Source organism: Leptonotus elevatus, chromosome 15 (assembly GCF_054856555.1).
Source record: "Leptonotus elevatus isolate MCC_2025b chromosome 15, RoL_Lele_1.0, whole genome shotgun sequence".
Classification (NCBI taxonomy): Eukaryota; Metazoa; Chordata; class Actinopteri; order Syngnathiformes; family Syngnathidae; genus Leptonotus; species Leptonotus elevatus.
Window position 1 is genome coordinate 11,932,848 of NC_141253.1, and position 15,589 is coordinate 11,948,436.

General features: G+C 39.2%; 1 protein-coding gene across 1 annotated transcript; it reads right to left on the reverse strand.

Moving 5' to 3' along the window:
* Nucleotides 1-1,380: 1,380 nt before the first annotated feature.
* Nucleotides 1,381-13,875, reverse strand: alpk2 (alpha-kinase 2). The gene is made up of 11 exons (XM_086097653.1): nt 13,819-13,875; nt 10,057-11,370; nt 5,947-7,129; nt 5,613-5,760; nt 4,599-4,726; nt 4,033-4,074; nt 3,663-3,961; nt 2,576-2,664; nt 2,072-2,289; nt 1,945-1,993; nt 1,381-1,846 (listed from the first exon to the last, which is right to left on the reverse strand). The coding sequence occupies exons 2-11, from the start codon at nt 11,308-11,310 to the stop codon at nt 1,636-1,638; spliced, it is 3,621 nt and encodes a 1,206-aa protein (XP_085953779.1). The 5' UTR covers nt 11,311-11,370; nt 13,819-13,875; the 3' UTR covers nt 1,381-1,635.
* Nucleotides 13,876-15,589: the final 1,714 nt, after the last annotated feature.

The following is a 15,589-nucleotide window of genomic DNA, read 5'->3' on the forward strand; positions in this document are numbered from 1 at the left end:
TTTGCTTCTTTTTATTGTATATATTTGTCCATTCATAAGTCATAAGAAAACATTAAAGGGGGAAGGAAGTCAAGTAAAAAAAAATGCTCTTTACAATAATATATTCTATGTTCCCCCGGTAGTCTGAAGATTGATTGATTAATATTGCATTGATGAAATACGAGTTAAGAAGCAAAATCCACGTGTTTTTATCCATCTCAGGGGGCGGCCATTTTGTCACTTCCTGTTGACTGAAAATGACATCATAGTGCCCAAGGGCTCGACGTTAATGACCAATCACGGTTCACCTGTTTGCCGTGATTGGTTAGCTTTATTGCATTTGTATTATCTTTTTTTTTCTATACACTCACTAGACAGTTCAGTTGTATTTAACTTTTAGGTTCAATATATTTGCATCTCATCTTTAAGCACTGTGTGTAATGCATTTACGTTCAAACTGTGCATAAAGTCACAGTTGTAAAACAGCATTTCATATACAGTACTATTGGTAGTATTGGTAGTAGAAGGAGTTCCTAACTTGATGTATAACAAAAATGCTATTTTTTAATATGGACAAAATACAAGCATATGTGCGAAATACGTGCTGTTAATATATTTCATTTCATGATACATTTCTCAAAGTATAAAATATCCACTATCCTAACTCGACAACAAATGGTTTGAAGCAATCATCAAAATAACCACATACTCTTTTTTTCTTTTTTTTTGTTCAAGTGCAAATGGCTCACTTGCATCAACATTACCATTCAACGACAACACAACACTTTTGAACAAGAAACCAACATTAAGTGCAATAACTTATTTTTTGGGGGGGGTTACCTCTCAAAAATCAACTCACTCAAATTGTATTATTAGGCTACTGAGGTACTACGTTTGTCCCGCATATCATTCCAAAGCTGCAATATATTAAAATATTGTAATCTACTGACGTCGTAGGATAGTATAAGACTCAGACACACGCAGCTAACCCATGTGTGCCATCTAGTGGTGATTGGTAAAAACTACACTCAACCCCCGTAAAATCAGTTCGGCAACCCACGGATTTGCACATTCGCAGATTTGCTCTTTTTCATTTTGTTTTCACATTTTGGACTTTTCTTGGTTCTTACGGGATTTATTTTCCTGTGTTTTCAGCCTTTCATTCTGGAAAGCGTATATAGAATGTTCATCAGCATTATTGAAGAATTTTAGGGCTTTGTAAAAAATAAATAAATAAATAGAACTCGCTGTTTTCTTTGTCCAATTGCTACCAAATTTGAACCATGTATACTAGACAGAAGTAAGAAGGTTGAGTTTTTGTCACTGATGGCAACGCTTAATGACTCGGCATGACACAATAAGTTCCGTAATACACTGCAAAAACAACAAAAGAGGCAAAAATATTGATTGTCGGATGATTACTAAACATTCAACAAATAAAAGGAATTACACTGAACCCATCAATAACAATACAATACTGCTCTCTGTTTCATAGTCCACAGTGTTTCCTCCAATAAGTTAATTAACCAGTTCATTAATTTAATGAACATACACATTTGGAAACATCACCAAAGTAAAAAAGAAAAGAAAAGAAAAGAAAGTCAACGTAAGACATGACAGTTCCACAGCCCAAGTCCAAGCGCTTCCTTCCCAGTGTTAGGACTTGGCCTTCAGAGTGGGCCCAAACGTTTTCTTTTTGGGTCCTGTTGAAGGCTGAGCTTTGCTTCTGGGAGCGCAGGGGGCCTTTTTGGCCGCTTTGGGCTGGAGGGAGGTGAGACCCAGGATCTCGCAGTACGCGTTGCACTGGTGCAACACTTTGAACTGGTCGATGAAAGAGGTGGCGCAGTTGCCTTTGAAGCCCTTGTAGCTGCAAACCAAGTGGACAAAAAGTGTGAAAATATCCCTCACATTTTAAAATATAAGTCTTTAAAAAGTTTTTTTTCTCCCCTTCAGGATAACACTCACCCTTTCTTACAGGTGGCTATTCCCACATCAGTGAGCTTCATTCCGACTCCTAAAAAAAAAACACGATTACGGTTTCTACAATTGTTTTTGTTTTGTTTTAAAGAAAAAAAATATTTGTTTTGCCCACCTTGCATGTCAGTAACCAGCAGGTTACCGTCCGTCCGTTGGAACACCCAATGCTGGAAAGCGCAACACTTGCGCCCGGCTTCGGAGTCCCGCCTCAGCAGGTTGATCTCCTTGCCGTCCTTCACCGAATACTTGACAAAGTCGCCGATCAGCTCCTCCTCCAGCGTGGCGTACGGGATGTCGCTGGACGGCCGGTGAACCAGGTAGATGGGAATGATCCTGTGTGCGGGGATTTGAGAAGGCATAAATAAATGGACGAAGCACTCGCGTGGTGTGCCTCACGGCCACTAGGGGGCCCCCAAGAGCAATTTACAACAAGCCTCTACCACATGGAGTCGTATTTTAAGAAACACATAGCAACATTCAGAACCACGTTAAAGCTTGGATTGAAGTAGTTTCTTTTGAATCTTTTTTTTTTTACTATAGCTTTTGCACATTTTCCATAATCATATTATTAAAATTTCTGTTAACAAAAAATAAATAAACAATGAAGAACGTCACTCACTCCGGGACTTCTCCGAAGGCGTCGACGGACTTGGCGGCGGCGGTGTATTCCTTGATGTACTCCCGGGCCGTGTTCTGAACGTGACACTCCTGCATGGCACATTAGCACATGCTAAAAATAGCAAGATTGTGAAGCCAAGCATCATATCATGTTTTTACACATGTGCCATGTGAGATGATTTAAATATTGCAAGTGCACTGACTACAGTGAAACCTATTTGCAAGATAAGTAGCTGCTGAAAATGTACAGTATGTAACACACGTGTTGTTGTTTTTTTGACGAATCAGCGAAGGCAAAAGCATGCATAGTTAAAGTTTTAAAATGAAGTAAAAAAAAAGAAGAAGATATAGTACACTCCTTATTTTTAGTGATCATATGATGATAAATATTGTAAATATTATTATTACATTTTATGCCTTATAAACCTTTTTAGCGTGGCATCAATCACTCGATTTTGGATATTTGTGGCAGGGCTCTGTTCCACTTTTTATAATATTATATAGTTGACTATTTAAGCAAATTTGTATGTGTTCAACTCATTCACTGCCATTGACGGCTATAGACATCAAAAATTCATTTGAACTATTTCTATTAGTTAAAAAAAAAATCCACACTTTTGTTAACTTTTGCTATTGAAGTCATGCAATTAATTACAATTAAAAATTGTCAGGCGATAATTTTTTAAAATTGTAATTAATTGCATGACTTCAATAGTTAACTCACGATTAATCAAAAATCTGTTCTAAATGTACACACATTTTTTTTCTAGGTTGTCATACACTGAACAAAAGTGGGATTTTTTTTTAAACTAATAGAAATAGTTCAAAATGAATTTTTGACGTCTATAGCCGTCAATGGCAGTGAACGAGTTAACGTAATGCACTTTTAAATGTCATATATACTGTATTTTGCAATAGGACTTAGACATTTGCTATTGAGCCTGGAGAATTTAGTTACATTTTGGGCAAAAGGCAAATAAACGGACAAAAAACAACAACATATTTTTATGCTTCAAAAACTTTGAAAGTGCTTTGAAAATTTCAATTACAATTATGATACAAAACGGCATATCATTATGTGGGCTTACTTCCACAGCCAAGGAGTAGTTCCTTTGAACCAGTTCGTCATTGTTGTTGGTTCCGTAGCTGATGGCGTTGTGCACCTTTAGCACGCACGAGGGTCCCGCCAGCAGGTGGAGCACCCCACCCCTGCGCAGCAGGGTGCGAAAGGCCCGCCGGTGCATGCCCTCGCCAAAGTGGGCCTTCTCGGTGACGATGCTGACGGGCTGATTCTCGCTGAAGTACTGCTCGGACAGGAAGTCCTCTTTGAAGAGCAGCCGGGAACAATGGACGTCCTCCACCTTGGAGCCCGCCTCAACGGGGACGGCTGGAGAAGAGGGAAAGAACGGTAAGAGAGGAGTGGAGGCCATTTTCAAATGCCTGGTGTTAAAAACTCACATGTGACGTTTGTAGATGGCGGGATGACAATCTCACGGAGCACTGTGAAGAAGTGACAGTTAATAGACAGCTGAAGTTGAACTAAAGTAAATATTTGCGTCATTGGGCAGTGTTTCAAATGAAGCCAAGGCACATTTTTTACTTTGCAAAAATCGGCCAGTACCGATAAGCTGGTTTGCCAAATGTCATTAAACTTCACAGAAGAGGAAGATAGAACAATACATTATGTTTAACTCAAAACTGTATTTTTATTTGTGCATTTACAATTTTTGTATATATAAAACGTGTTTGAAAAAAAATCTGCGTTTAAGAAGTTGAAATGTGAAAAGCTGGAGCGATAAAGCCACATACTGTTACTGGTGTGTCATGACTTGGTTGAATGTACCTACTGCCATCTAGTGGACAAGCATTTAATTGTCGCTGGCGTCGATAAATGAACAGAAGACACCTTATTTGTTGTAAATAAATAAATAATAATCCTTGGAACAATTAAGTGACAATGGAATACTTTGGCCGGCTTAGCGGTTGGCATTGTAATCACTGCTATCGGGTATTAAGAGTCCTACCTTCATAAGTGAGCAGGTATTCCAACGTGATGGAGCCTTGCGAGCTGATGAGACAGCACTGGTACTTGCCCAGATCCTTATGGGAGGTGTTGGGGATGGTCAAGGATGCGCGACTCTCGTCCCCTGCACTTCAGAGACAAATATGGCGTCACAAGGACAGAATTACAGGAACATGACAAAAGTTATGTGAGCATACCTTTTTTGCCCAATGGTCTTTGTTCTTATTAGTTAGCATTAGCTTATTGCAAAACTCAATATGCATATATTTTTATTTTATTTAACTCATTCACTGCCATTGACGGTTATAGACGTAAAAAAAATAATTTTAACTATTTCTATTAGTTAAACATATTTTTTTCCACTTTTGTTAACAAGAGTATGAAAACCTAGAAAAACAATTATTGTACATTTAGAACAGATATAAAATTTGTGATTAATCGTGAGTTAACTAGTAAAGTCATGCGATTAATTAAAAAAAAAATCTCATGACAGCCCTAATTTGTTATAATCTTTTCTTCTAATTCTTCTAGAAAAAAATAAAATAAAATAAAGTAATTGTATTTTTGTTTTTAATAATCTTTAAAAAAAAATTTTTTAAAGAAAAGATTATTAAAAATTAGGGGCGTCAGGTGATATTTAAAAAAAAATCATAATTAATCGCATGACTTCACTAGTTAACCCACGATTAATTACAAATTTGATATCTGTTCTAAATGTACAATAAAAAAATTCTAGGTTTTCATACTCTTGTTAACAAAAATGGGAACAAATGTTAAACTAATATAAATACTTAAAATTAATTTTAGACGTCTATAGCCGTCAATGGCAGTGAATGAGTTAATATTATTTATCATTATACGTAGCATTAATAGAACCACAACTGAACATCCATTTTCAACTTTTTCTGCTGGCTGCTTTTGGCCTCAAACAGAAACGATTCACCACCCACGCACGCCACAGAATTCGAATGCAAACATTTGAATTTCCTTGGCAGAGGTAATCAAGTGGGATTACCTTCGCTTGACCTCCGCCAGGACAGCACCCTCTCGCCTCCAGGTGATGGTGTGCTCACCCGAGACGGAAGAGAACTGACACCACAGACTCAGACTTTGGGGGTCTGCACTCACAGCCGCCGCCTGGATGGATTGCGTCACATTCGGCTCTGTAAGTCAATGACACAGAGCAGGCGGGTTGAAAATCCAGCACCAAAATTCCTTGTCGTTATTTAGTATTATTGCTAGTTTAAATGCTACAAAAGTTGTAATAACTAACATTTCATAAATAGTTTATATATAAAATTATGAAATAATTTAGCTTTTTTTATGGTGTAAATGTATCTGTGTCTTACCTTCTTTGGGTTTACTTGCTTTATGTTTGACCACCTCGCTGGACGCTTTCTTATTTGGCGCTCTGACATCCATCTTCTGTCCCTCTGCCGCCTTTGCCTGAGTGGAAACGCTCGGCTTTGAGTCCAAAAGTTTTCCAAGCGTATCCCTGGACAGGCGACGCTTTTTAAAGATATCGTCATTTGTCAGGTCTTGGGTGATTTTGTGTTCCGTGCTATGCCAGACGTGTTCTCCCTGTGATGGTTTCGAAGCTTCTGGGTGCTTTTTGTTTGCGGCGTCTGATGTCGCCGCATCCTTGCGAGCTTTGCCGTGTTTGGTGTTCATCTTGGCCTCAAACATTTCGATGCGTCCTTTAGCACTCTTCGCTTTTGCGGCATTCTCCGTCTCGGTCGGAGGCTCGGCTGCGGTCTTTGCTCCGGTCACGTTGTGGTGGTGCTTCTTCTTCTTCTTGCCGTGCGTCTTGGCGGTCTCGATGACCGTCGTCTTCTCTTCGACAAGGTGATCGCTCGAATTTCTCACGGTTTCATTTTGCCTGCTGGTTGTGAGGTGAGCCGAGTCCTCCTGTTTCTTGGGGGCAGGCGTGCTGGGATGGTGGACGGCGGATTTGTCCTTCTTGCAGCGATGTTTGCCCTCATTCTTGTGGGGCGTCTTTCCTGACGCCCCGTGATTCGGTTTTGGCTTAACTGCAGCCGTTTGGTTGTTTAGTTTTGCCGCCTTGGAGACATGCGGCTCATCTAAAATGGTGTGTTTTTTCTCGGGGATGACGGCGCAGCGTTCGTGAACCTCCTCGTCGGCCTCCGCCTCATCGCAGAGCGGCCAAAGAGTCCAGGTTCGTGCATGGGTATCATTGAAAGTCCTCGTTGGATCTCCCTCTAAGCTGCTCCTGCGATACTCCAGGGCAGAGCTGATCTCAAGAGGAGCTACGGGCACAATGAAGGTGGGACACGCCCCCTGCAGAGGCACCTGGCTTGATCCACCGGGGTACGTCAGAGTGTCAGTTGCCACGTGTCCGCCACCATTAAACACTAGCACACGGGGGTTCATCGCATTATCCTCGGAAGCTCCGAGTCCTTTACAGTCGACGTCGGTTGAACCGGCACTCGGATCTGCGACCTGATTGGGCGGAGGGTCAGCCTGGGGGACGCTGTGATCCTCTGTCACCTTAAACAACCCATCTCCCGACAGCTGTGGAACAACAAAACAAGTGGTATGATTAGTTGAGGACAAATTTGTGACCTTGTATGGTGGCAGCTAAGCTAATGTAACGTTAACCAGTACTATTCAATACTATTGAACATGTATTTATTACTTTCCGTTTCAATTATCTACTAAATTGATACTACACCATTACTTATAATTTTCTTAGTGAATTTCCCTTGTATCTGTCTATGATTCATCCATTCATCCAATTCTGCAGCCTGTTTAGGCAGTAAATGATTAGCCCTAAACGACTAACGCCTTCTGCTGGTCAGGAATAAAACTCATTCCATGTCTGTTTTAAGTGGGTATGATTACTGTCTTTACCACACCTGGCATCAGTCCTGGTGCCAAGACTGATTTGCGATAAGGCAGCATTGTGCCACGGGGCATCCAGACCGACAGAAAGAAAGAGTAGTAGCAGGAGAAGAAATACAAGAAGCTAGGCTAGGTTGCAAACTTCTCCTTGTCATTTTTTTAAGAAAGAGTGGTACAAAGTAGTAGTAAAAGAAATACAAGAAGCTAGGGTAACTTTTAGCGCATCTGGTAACTACGTGGAGGTGGCAAATTTTTCTCTTTGTCATTTTTTAAAGAAAGCGTAGTCGTAGAAGAAATACCAGAAGCTAGGCTAACTTTTAGCGCATCTTTTAGATACATTGAGGTTGCAAACTTCTCCCTGTCATTTTTAAAGCAAGAGTAGTCCAAAGTAGTAGTAAAAGAAATACAATAAGCTAGGCTAAATTTGAGCGCACCTGGTGACTAGATTGAGGTTGCAAACTCTTGTCATTTTTATTGTGCAGAATGTTTTGTGAGACGCGTTATACAAACACTCAACACAGCCAGTCGCTCCTCTATTTGAGCTTCAGGTTGTTTCCTTATTGGCTATCTTTCCTTTAGCGAGGACAAATTAGGTGTTGACTACTCGTAAAATATTCAGCAGGTTTAACATTTACGATTGACCGTTTTCTGAGCACATCGGTAAAGGAAAAAAAAAATTCTAACATAGCATATCCCACGCCGTAAGATAATCAACCAGGATATGCTGACTTTGAATGCAAGGTAGGGAAAATGCATTTGACTGGATTGGTAGTGTAGAGTCAGTCTACACATTTTAGGGCAACTGTTTTCCCACATGAAGTTCTGTACAACGTTTGACAGTACCAAACCCAATTGAGACTGACAGCCAAAGTACAGTTTCAATACTTTTCCTCAAACCTAATGAAAAATCATCACGTACCTTCTTGTCGATCCCCAAAGCCGACCCATACAAAACGACATGCGTTTATATCCAAGCCCGTAGGCCATGATCTCAATCAGAGCTGACCAACAACCAATGTGGGACTCGTTGTTGGTCCTCGCCTTTTCAATGGGGGGGGGGGGGGGGGGTATGGGAAAAGGGGAATCGTGTTACAATCGGCAGCTGTGCTCCCCCTTAACCAGGGATGTATGCTGTTATCATGGTTGTCCTGGGCTATTATTAGACCGTTCTCTTGTTCTCCCCTCATTTTCCTTCACCTGTCACTCTTGCGTAGCACGAGCCAAAAGGACACATCCTGCAGAACTCGGGCGCGAGAACCTTGGCACGGGAGGGTGGCAATATTTGTGTTGTCACTTTACATTGTGTTCGCCTCTGTGACAGTGGTAGGGTACGATCGACAGGCTGGGAACGTCTGGAACCTTTTTCCAGAGGGTACGACCGCTGGTTAAAGTCCACCATGTTTGCCATGCCGCACTTTGTGTTCATCTGTGTGTCTATTTTTGTCTGTTTTAGTGTGTCATTATTATTATGACAGTTTCCATTCACGTTGTTGCGTGCAGCATTATAATTATGGCGTAAACCTGCACAATCCCATAAAATAATAAAAAAGTGGTGCCTTTGCAAAGATGATAATGGTCAATTTTGATTAATTTTTCAGTTTCAGTCACGCCCGTTTAGGCAAGAAAAATTTAATAACAGCTTTGCTATTTTTTCATTTTTATTTTTTACAAATAGTCCAATTTCATTTTTTTCCCTCCTTACTTAGCATTAGCAATGGATCTGCTACACTCTAAACACATTTAGGTACAAAAAATAAAATAAATAAAATAACCCAAAAATGAGACCAACTCAACTTTTTGGGTTATTCAAATTAACCCAAAAAGTTGGGTCAAATGAATAACCCGCATTATTACCCAAAAATTGTAGTTGTTTGTGTGTTATTAATTTAATTTTACCCATTTTTGGGTTAAATCATTTAAAAGGTTGGCTCGGTTCATCTTTCAACCATTTTAGTTATTCAATTTGCCCAAACTAATTGGGTTGCTTTGTGGGTTATTATTTAATATAACCCAACGTTTTGGATTAGAAAACTCAAAAAGTTGAGTTAGTTCATTTGGGTCGGTCCATTTTTGACCAAATTTAGTTGGTTTATTCAATGAACCCAAAAAGTTGGGTCAAACGAATGACCCACAAAACAAGCACAAAAAAAGTTGCTTTGTGTATTTATATATACATATATATATATATATATATATATATATATATATATATATATAATTTTTTATTTTATTTTTTTAAATGTAATCATTTTAGTAATTAATAACTCAAAAAGTTGGGTGGGTCCATTTTTGACCCCATTTGGGTTATTTTTGACCCAACTGTTTTTAGAGTCTATGTGTGCTTCCGACCTGTTTCAGTTTCTTCTGCAGCCTGTTTAAGCAATAAACATTCCATTAAAGAAACTGGTCATTTTTAAAAAATCGCCCAACAGCCCAGCTCCAGACTTCCCTCTCTTTATTTGGCATTAACATTGATTAATGGGTTACATTAATCAACGCTAATGCTAATTGATCATGTATTCTTACTCCTTGAAAATGGACTATGGACGGCGTGGTTTCTTGGCATTGTATTCAAAATCAACCTTAATTGGTCCTACCTGTTCATTTGTCAGTTCAGCAGGTGGTTCTGTCACATCTGCATCCTCTACTATCTTCAGTATGATCTTGTCTTCTTTCAAGTCCTCTGTCCCTGAAAACTGGTCAAATTGAGGAAGATCCACATCTTCTATAGGAGTCCATTCTGGGATGAGGCTGTCCAAGTCACAGCCAGATGAAACCATGGATTGGTTCTTATGTACAAAGTTATCTACGGCGGCTTCCTCTGGTTCAGTTTGAGTGTTAGCTGTTGAATCGCCAAGAGATTGGACATTGTCTTCCATCTGTGGTTGCAAAGTGAAACATTCTTGTCCACACTGGATGGATTCCTCTTGGGTAGTTTGTCCCACTGGCTGATCCTGGACTCCCATCCCTCTTTCCGTCTGGTTGTAGGGCTTAAAGTCCGCTAACGCTTCAGTCAGGGCGTCTATCTCGGCTCCTATCTCTGAGAAGGCGGTTGTGAACTCCTGCCTCGGTGTCCCAATGACGTTCCAGTCTGAGAGTGCGCTGGCCCAGCTCTCCACCGAGGACCACCTCTCCACTGGCGGCCCCCGACCACTGCTGTCATCTCTGGCCCAGCCAATCCCGTCGCTGTCGTAACCGGACACCCAAATCTCTTCCAAAGATAAGTCGCTGCAAGTGGAAGTAGGCAAAACATCCGTCTTATCCAGAAACTGGCAGGCATCCACCCACAGCTCGACGGGACTGACGCTCCTCGGTCCCCGTGGGGTGATTAGGGTGACCTCAGCGGGTGGCTTGAGCCCTGACTCAGACTCCAACATCACCCAATTCTTATTCGTGGCAGTTGAATCACAACACGCAATAAGAGAGACATCACGGCTATCATCGTGTCTATTCTGTCGGGCAGTTGAACTTAAGATGAAGTCCTGAGTCTCATTTTCAAACATATACAAGACCGTGGCCGAGTCAGACTCCGAGCCATCTGACAAGGATCTGGGATAGGTGGTCTGATGGTGCTCGGAGCTGAGGCCACAGACCCTGGAAGCCTCCAGAATGGGCGGATCTACCCTGAACGGGTGTCTCGTATCTGGTATGTGGACGGGTTCAGTGTAAATCTCAGACATGTGCGAGGTAAGGCCGTTAGACGGGTGCGGCGGCAGCGGTAGCGGTGGTTCCGACTGGTCCAAGAAGCCTCCCAAAAGAGAAAAATAACCGGAATCCTCACTGATTTGAGACTCGGGGAGAACAGACGGGGACTGTCTATGTTCGTCGGTGGTGATCAGCGTCATATCCATCGATGGAGCTTTGTTTTTACACTCCCCGAATATCCGTCAACGACAGCCAACTTCCTGTTCCTGCACAGAAATGCCCAACAGGATGAGAAATTAAACATTTACTCACAAAATGTTGACTTTTTTGAAAAGTCTTGAGTGATGCTAGCATGCTTTTTTTGAGGTCGTTGAGCTAACAAGTTCAAGTTTTAGAATTTTAACTGGATTTAAATTATATAATCAAAAAAGAGAGTCAACAATGTACTGAATTGCTACATAACAAACATTGACTTTCCAAACAGTTAAGCAAAGAGGTCGAGGTTCTTTCGATGATACCTTTTAATAAACACGGATGTTGTGTATGGTTCTGCTAGCCTACACGTGCGTGTACTTTAGCTGTAGGTGGCAGTGTGAGGTGTTGAAAGCAGCTCTGTTGATTTACGCGAGTGCTCGAAAGACTGGCTGGTGGCATCGAGGCTGGAAAAATACCAGGACATCTTCACCCATGGCCTGCATTTGTCACATACTCCGTGAAGGGCACCTCCGCTTAAGACATGCTACATGACAACAAAAACGCACTAGCATGCAACAGCTTATTAAAGGGACACACTATGTTTAATAACACCTCCTTGCAATGTGTAATATTTAGAACCGGGGCCATCTACACTATAGGCTTTCACGTCTTTATGCAGTATTTAAAAAGAAACCAAGAAAGCTGTCTGTCTTACATTTCACCTCAAACGTAATTTACCAGTGGGTCAATCCGAATATTGATCATATTGATGGCAATATGCAATATTGTTATTCATTGATGAAAGTACTTCATTTTCAGTTCTTCTCCTGTACCTTTGTTTAGTTATTTAGTTATTGAATGTTTGTATGACCGGCAGGTGTTTATTTTTCCGTGTATTTATTCATTACTATAATATCGTTTTTTATGATATTTTTAGGATTATGGTCTACATTCTACTTGAAACAATATATGAAATTTGTTATGGAGTGATCTTTTTTAAAAAATTATTAAAAAAAAAAAATCTAAATTAATAAATGAAGTAAAGGGAATAATTAATGTTTTTTTTTTTACGAAAAATAAAAATAACTGAGTTTTTTTTCTAAAGTGAGAAATATGTATATTTTGGCTATTTAAGAAAAACATAATAATCTTTTCCTTTGTGATTACAAAAAAATAATTTTTTTAAATGATATATAAAAAATCTATAAAGTGAAATAAAAAAAAGACATTTTATTTAGAGTGTCTTTTGATCTTTTACAGTTTCTTTAGAAAAGGTTTTTTTTTTTTTTTTTTTACACTTATACTTAGTTTATTTAAAGGATCTTTGTGCAGTTTGTCACTTCTTTTTTTTACTCGCGACTGCTACCTCTGGCCCAAAGCGTAACTGCAGCATCTGTGTCAGGCTTGTTCACGGTGCGCGTGCGAGTACGTGCACGATCTTAAAGCGACAGCCACAGTTGACAAACGAAGACATGACTTCAAACCAGGTAAGAAAAACTCCACCCTCTCCCCTCCCCAAAGAAACTGTGGAGTGTGCTGGGTCCGCACACTCTACTATAAAGGGAAGATAAAAGCAGTCAGGGCTCTTCGTACTCATCTGGGCATTGGTGGAGCATGCATGATGTAGAAAAAGGTTTAACGTTACCTTTTTAAATGGCACAATGCACCTTTAAGACAAAAACAAAATGAATTCAATGATGAGAGGAATGTTATATAATTTTTTTTATTGTGTAGTTTCGGAAAATAAAATGATTCTATATTTTTTTTAAGCTTTTTTTACGCTAAGAAATAAAATCGGGAAGAAGCACATTTAAGGTAGACATTCTATTTGTTTTGGAGGAAATAATTTTGAGTGATAATTTTGTAAACATTGTTTATTGAAGGAAAACAACTAAAAAGAAAGAGAAAGAAAAGAGAGAAAGAGAAATTTCTTAAATATTTTTTATTTAAACAAAAAAAAATTCACTTTGAAAAACAGAAAATAAGCTCAATGATGAGAGAAATTTCCCCCCCTTATACTTTTGTGTGATTGTTTCTGAATTATTATTATTTTTAACTGCAATGATAGTTTTGTGCACTTAAAAAATATATCAAGTGCTGACAAATCATGAGTAAAGATTTTTTTGTTGTTCTATTATATTACAGTATTTATATTTAACTACAAACTACAATTAATAATCCAAAGTAAAAGTCACCAAAACGCTATAATGCCATGAAAATGTACTCAGATTCAAGCTATTTGCTGATGCACCTGCATGAATTATTTATAGAAATATTGCTACTGGTGTTGTATCTCATTCTTGCAGTATTGAACACGACAATCCAGACAAGAAAGTATTCAGACATTGACATTTAAGCAGCGACCGAATATGATGGAAAGTCCATCAATCAATCATAAAAGCCTGTGCAACAATTTAAATCATCTGCCATCTAAAATACCCAGTGGGCCATTTTGGAAACAACATGCCTGTGGAGTGAATTCAAGCCTAATAAAAATCAATAGGCCGCAGAGTACGTACCTCTCCCATAGACGTGCTTGACGATTTAAAGCTGTGATGCACCACTGGAGAGTGAACTGTCCTTCGAATGGTTTGAGGAAGGGGGGGCTATTTTTAGGTGCCCCCCCCCACCACCGTCACGACTCCTCGCAAGCGCAAAGTTACCTGATAGCGCGGACATGTGCCATTCCTCAACATTTAAGAGGCTTCTCTATATTTACAGTGTTGGCCTATTTGCCGGCGTCAACAAAAATGCTTTTGACGTACTGTTTTGATTCGTTAGCTAGCAGGAAAATGGAAAAAAGAAAAAGATAAAACTGATTTCTGCTGAACTTTGCAAACGCTTGGAAGTACTCTCACCTCCAGTTTGCTACTCGCACCACTGATTTGTGCACATTGTGCATATTGAACCCGCTTTGGGCACCATATGGTGTAGTTAAAAGCGCTATGTAAAAAAACAGTCCATTTACCATAAAGATAAGGTTTTGCCACCTTAGCCCAGATGTATGAAGGACAAGGGAAATTGTTGTAACGTGCAAAAAAGCTAGTACTTGCTAGAAATTCCTGCAATTCCTTCAATGTTGCTGTTGGCCTGTTGGCATTCTCATATGGATTTTATTATTTTTATTTAAATTTATTTTCTTCTTATTTCCTTTATTGGGAGAGTTTGTGAGATCCAATTTATAGTTTCGACAAACAAAATTCAACTGTTAATAGTTGACAAGAAAATATTTGTTAAATATGTTTTTCTAGTAAATTTGGCACATTCGAAGTATTTGTATAAACACAAATTATTATGAGTTTGTGGTGTCTGGCAACTGTATGAATGGAAATGTTGACCAAAAATAGTAGCTAAAAGTTTTGCAGCGGCGCGCGTACGTACGGACATGTTACACCTTGTGCGCTATGTTGTTGTGGCGTGTTGGATTGGACTCATGCACTCAATGAGACAGAGTGAGACGAGTGTCCTCTTACAACAGCATGATGTATTTTTACCCTGTGTTGTTGCACAGCCTGAGAAGGGTGGGGGTTGTGTGTGTGTGTGTGTGTGTGTGTGGGGGGGGGGGGGGGGTCAATGCTTGGGGGCTCAGGATGATGATGCTGCACATGTCCAATGTGTGCGTCACTGCCTTGTTTTGTTGTTATGACGCTGCGTGGGAGAGTCAACTGAATGGAATATGAAAGTAAGTGATGTTTTATGATTTTTAAAAGTCTTCATATTGCAAGGGTAAAGTACAAATTTGTATGAGAATTTAAAAAAAAGTTTTACTGGAATAATATCGTAAATATAAGGGAAGAAAAAACGACTAAAAACATGATTAAAAAAAAGAAGTTACATTTACGAGAAAGTCATAACGCAACAGGACAATAAATTATTCATGGAAAAAATTATATGGAGAGAATGAGTTAGTAATAAAAATGTTTTTTTTTTTAAATTTTCTTTCTTTTTTTGAGCAAAATTAAATTCCTTTATACAGGAAAACATATTTTAATTTTGTATTCAGTGAAAAAATAACATGGAGAGAATGGGTTAGTAATTAAAAAAAAAGTTACATTTTGACAAATCAGAAATTTTTAAATCGAAAAAAATTCTTAAGAAAATCATACTTTTAAGAGTTGGAATCTTTGCAAGATTAAAATCCTTTATACATGAAACAAATATTAATTAAATTTTGTATACAAGATAATATCACACTGTTCAGAGAACAAAATGCATCCCAATTACTAAGTCATAATTGTACAAGAAAATATGCTATATCATTTGAGAAAGATCATTTAATTTGCCAGAATG

What these genes read in the sequence shown, in the direction of transcription:
- alpk2 (XM_086097653.1), bottom strand. Translation starts at nt 11,310, where the DNA reads ATGGATATGACGCTGATCACCACCGACGAACATAGACAGTCCCCGTCT. An exon ending in ATACCTGCTCACTTATGAAG is followed by an intron (nt 4,075 to 4,598) that starts GTAGGACTCTTA and finishes ACTTCTTCACAG; the next exon opens with TGCTCCGTGAGATTGTCATC. An exon ending in GCTGGTTACTGACATGCAAG is followed by an intron (nt 1,994 to 2,071) that starts GTGGGCAAAACA and finishes TTTTTTTTTTAG; the next exon opens with GAGTCGGAATGAAGCTCACT.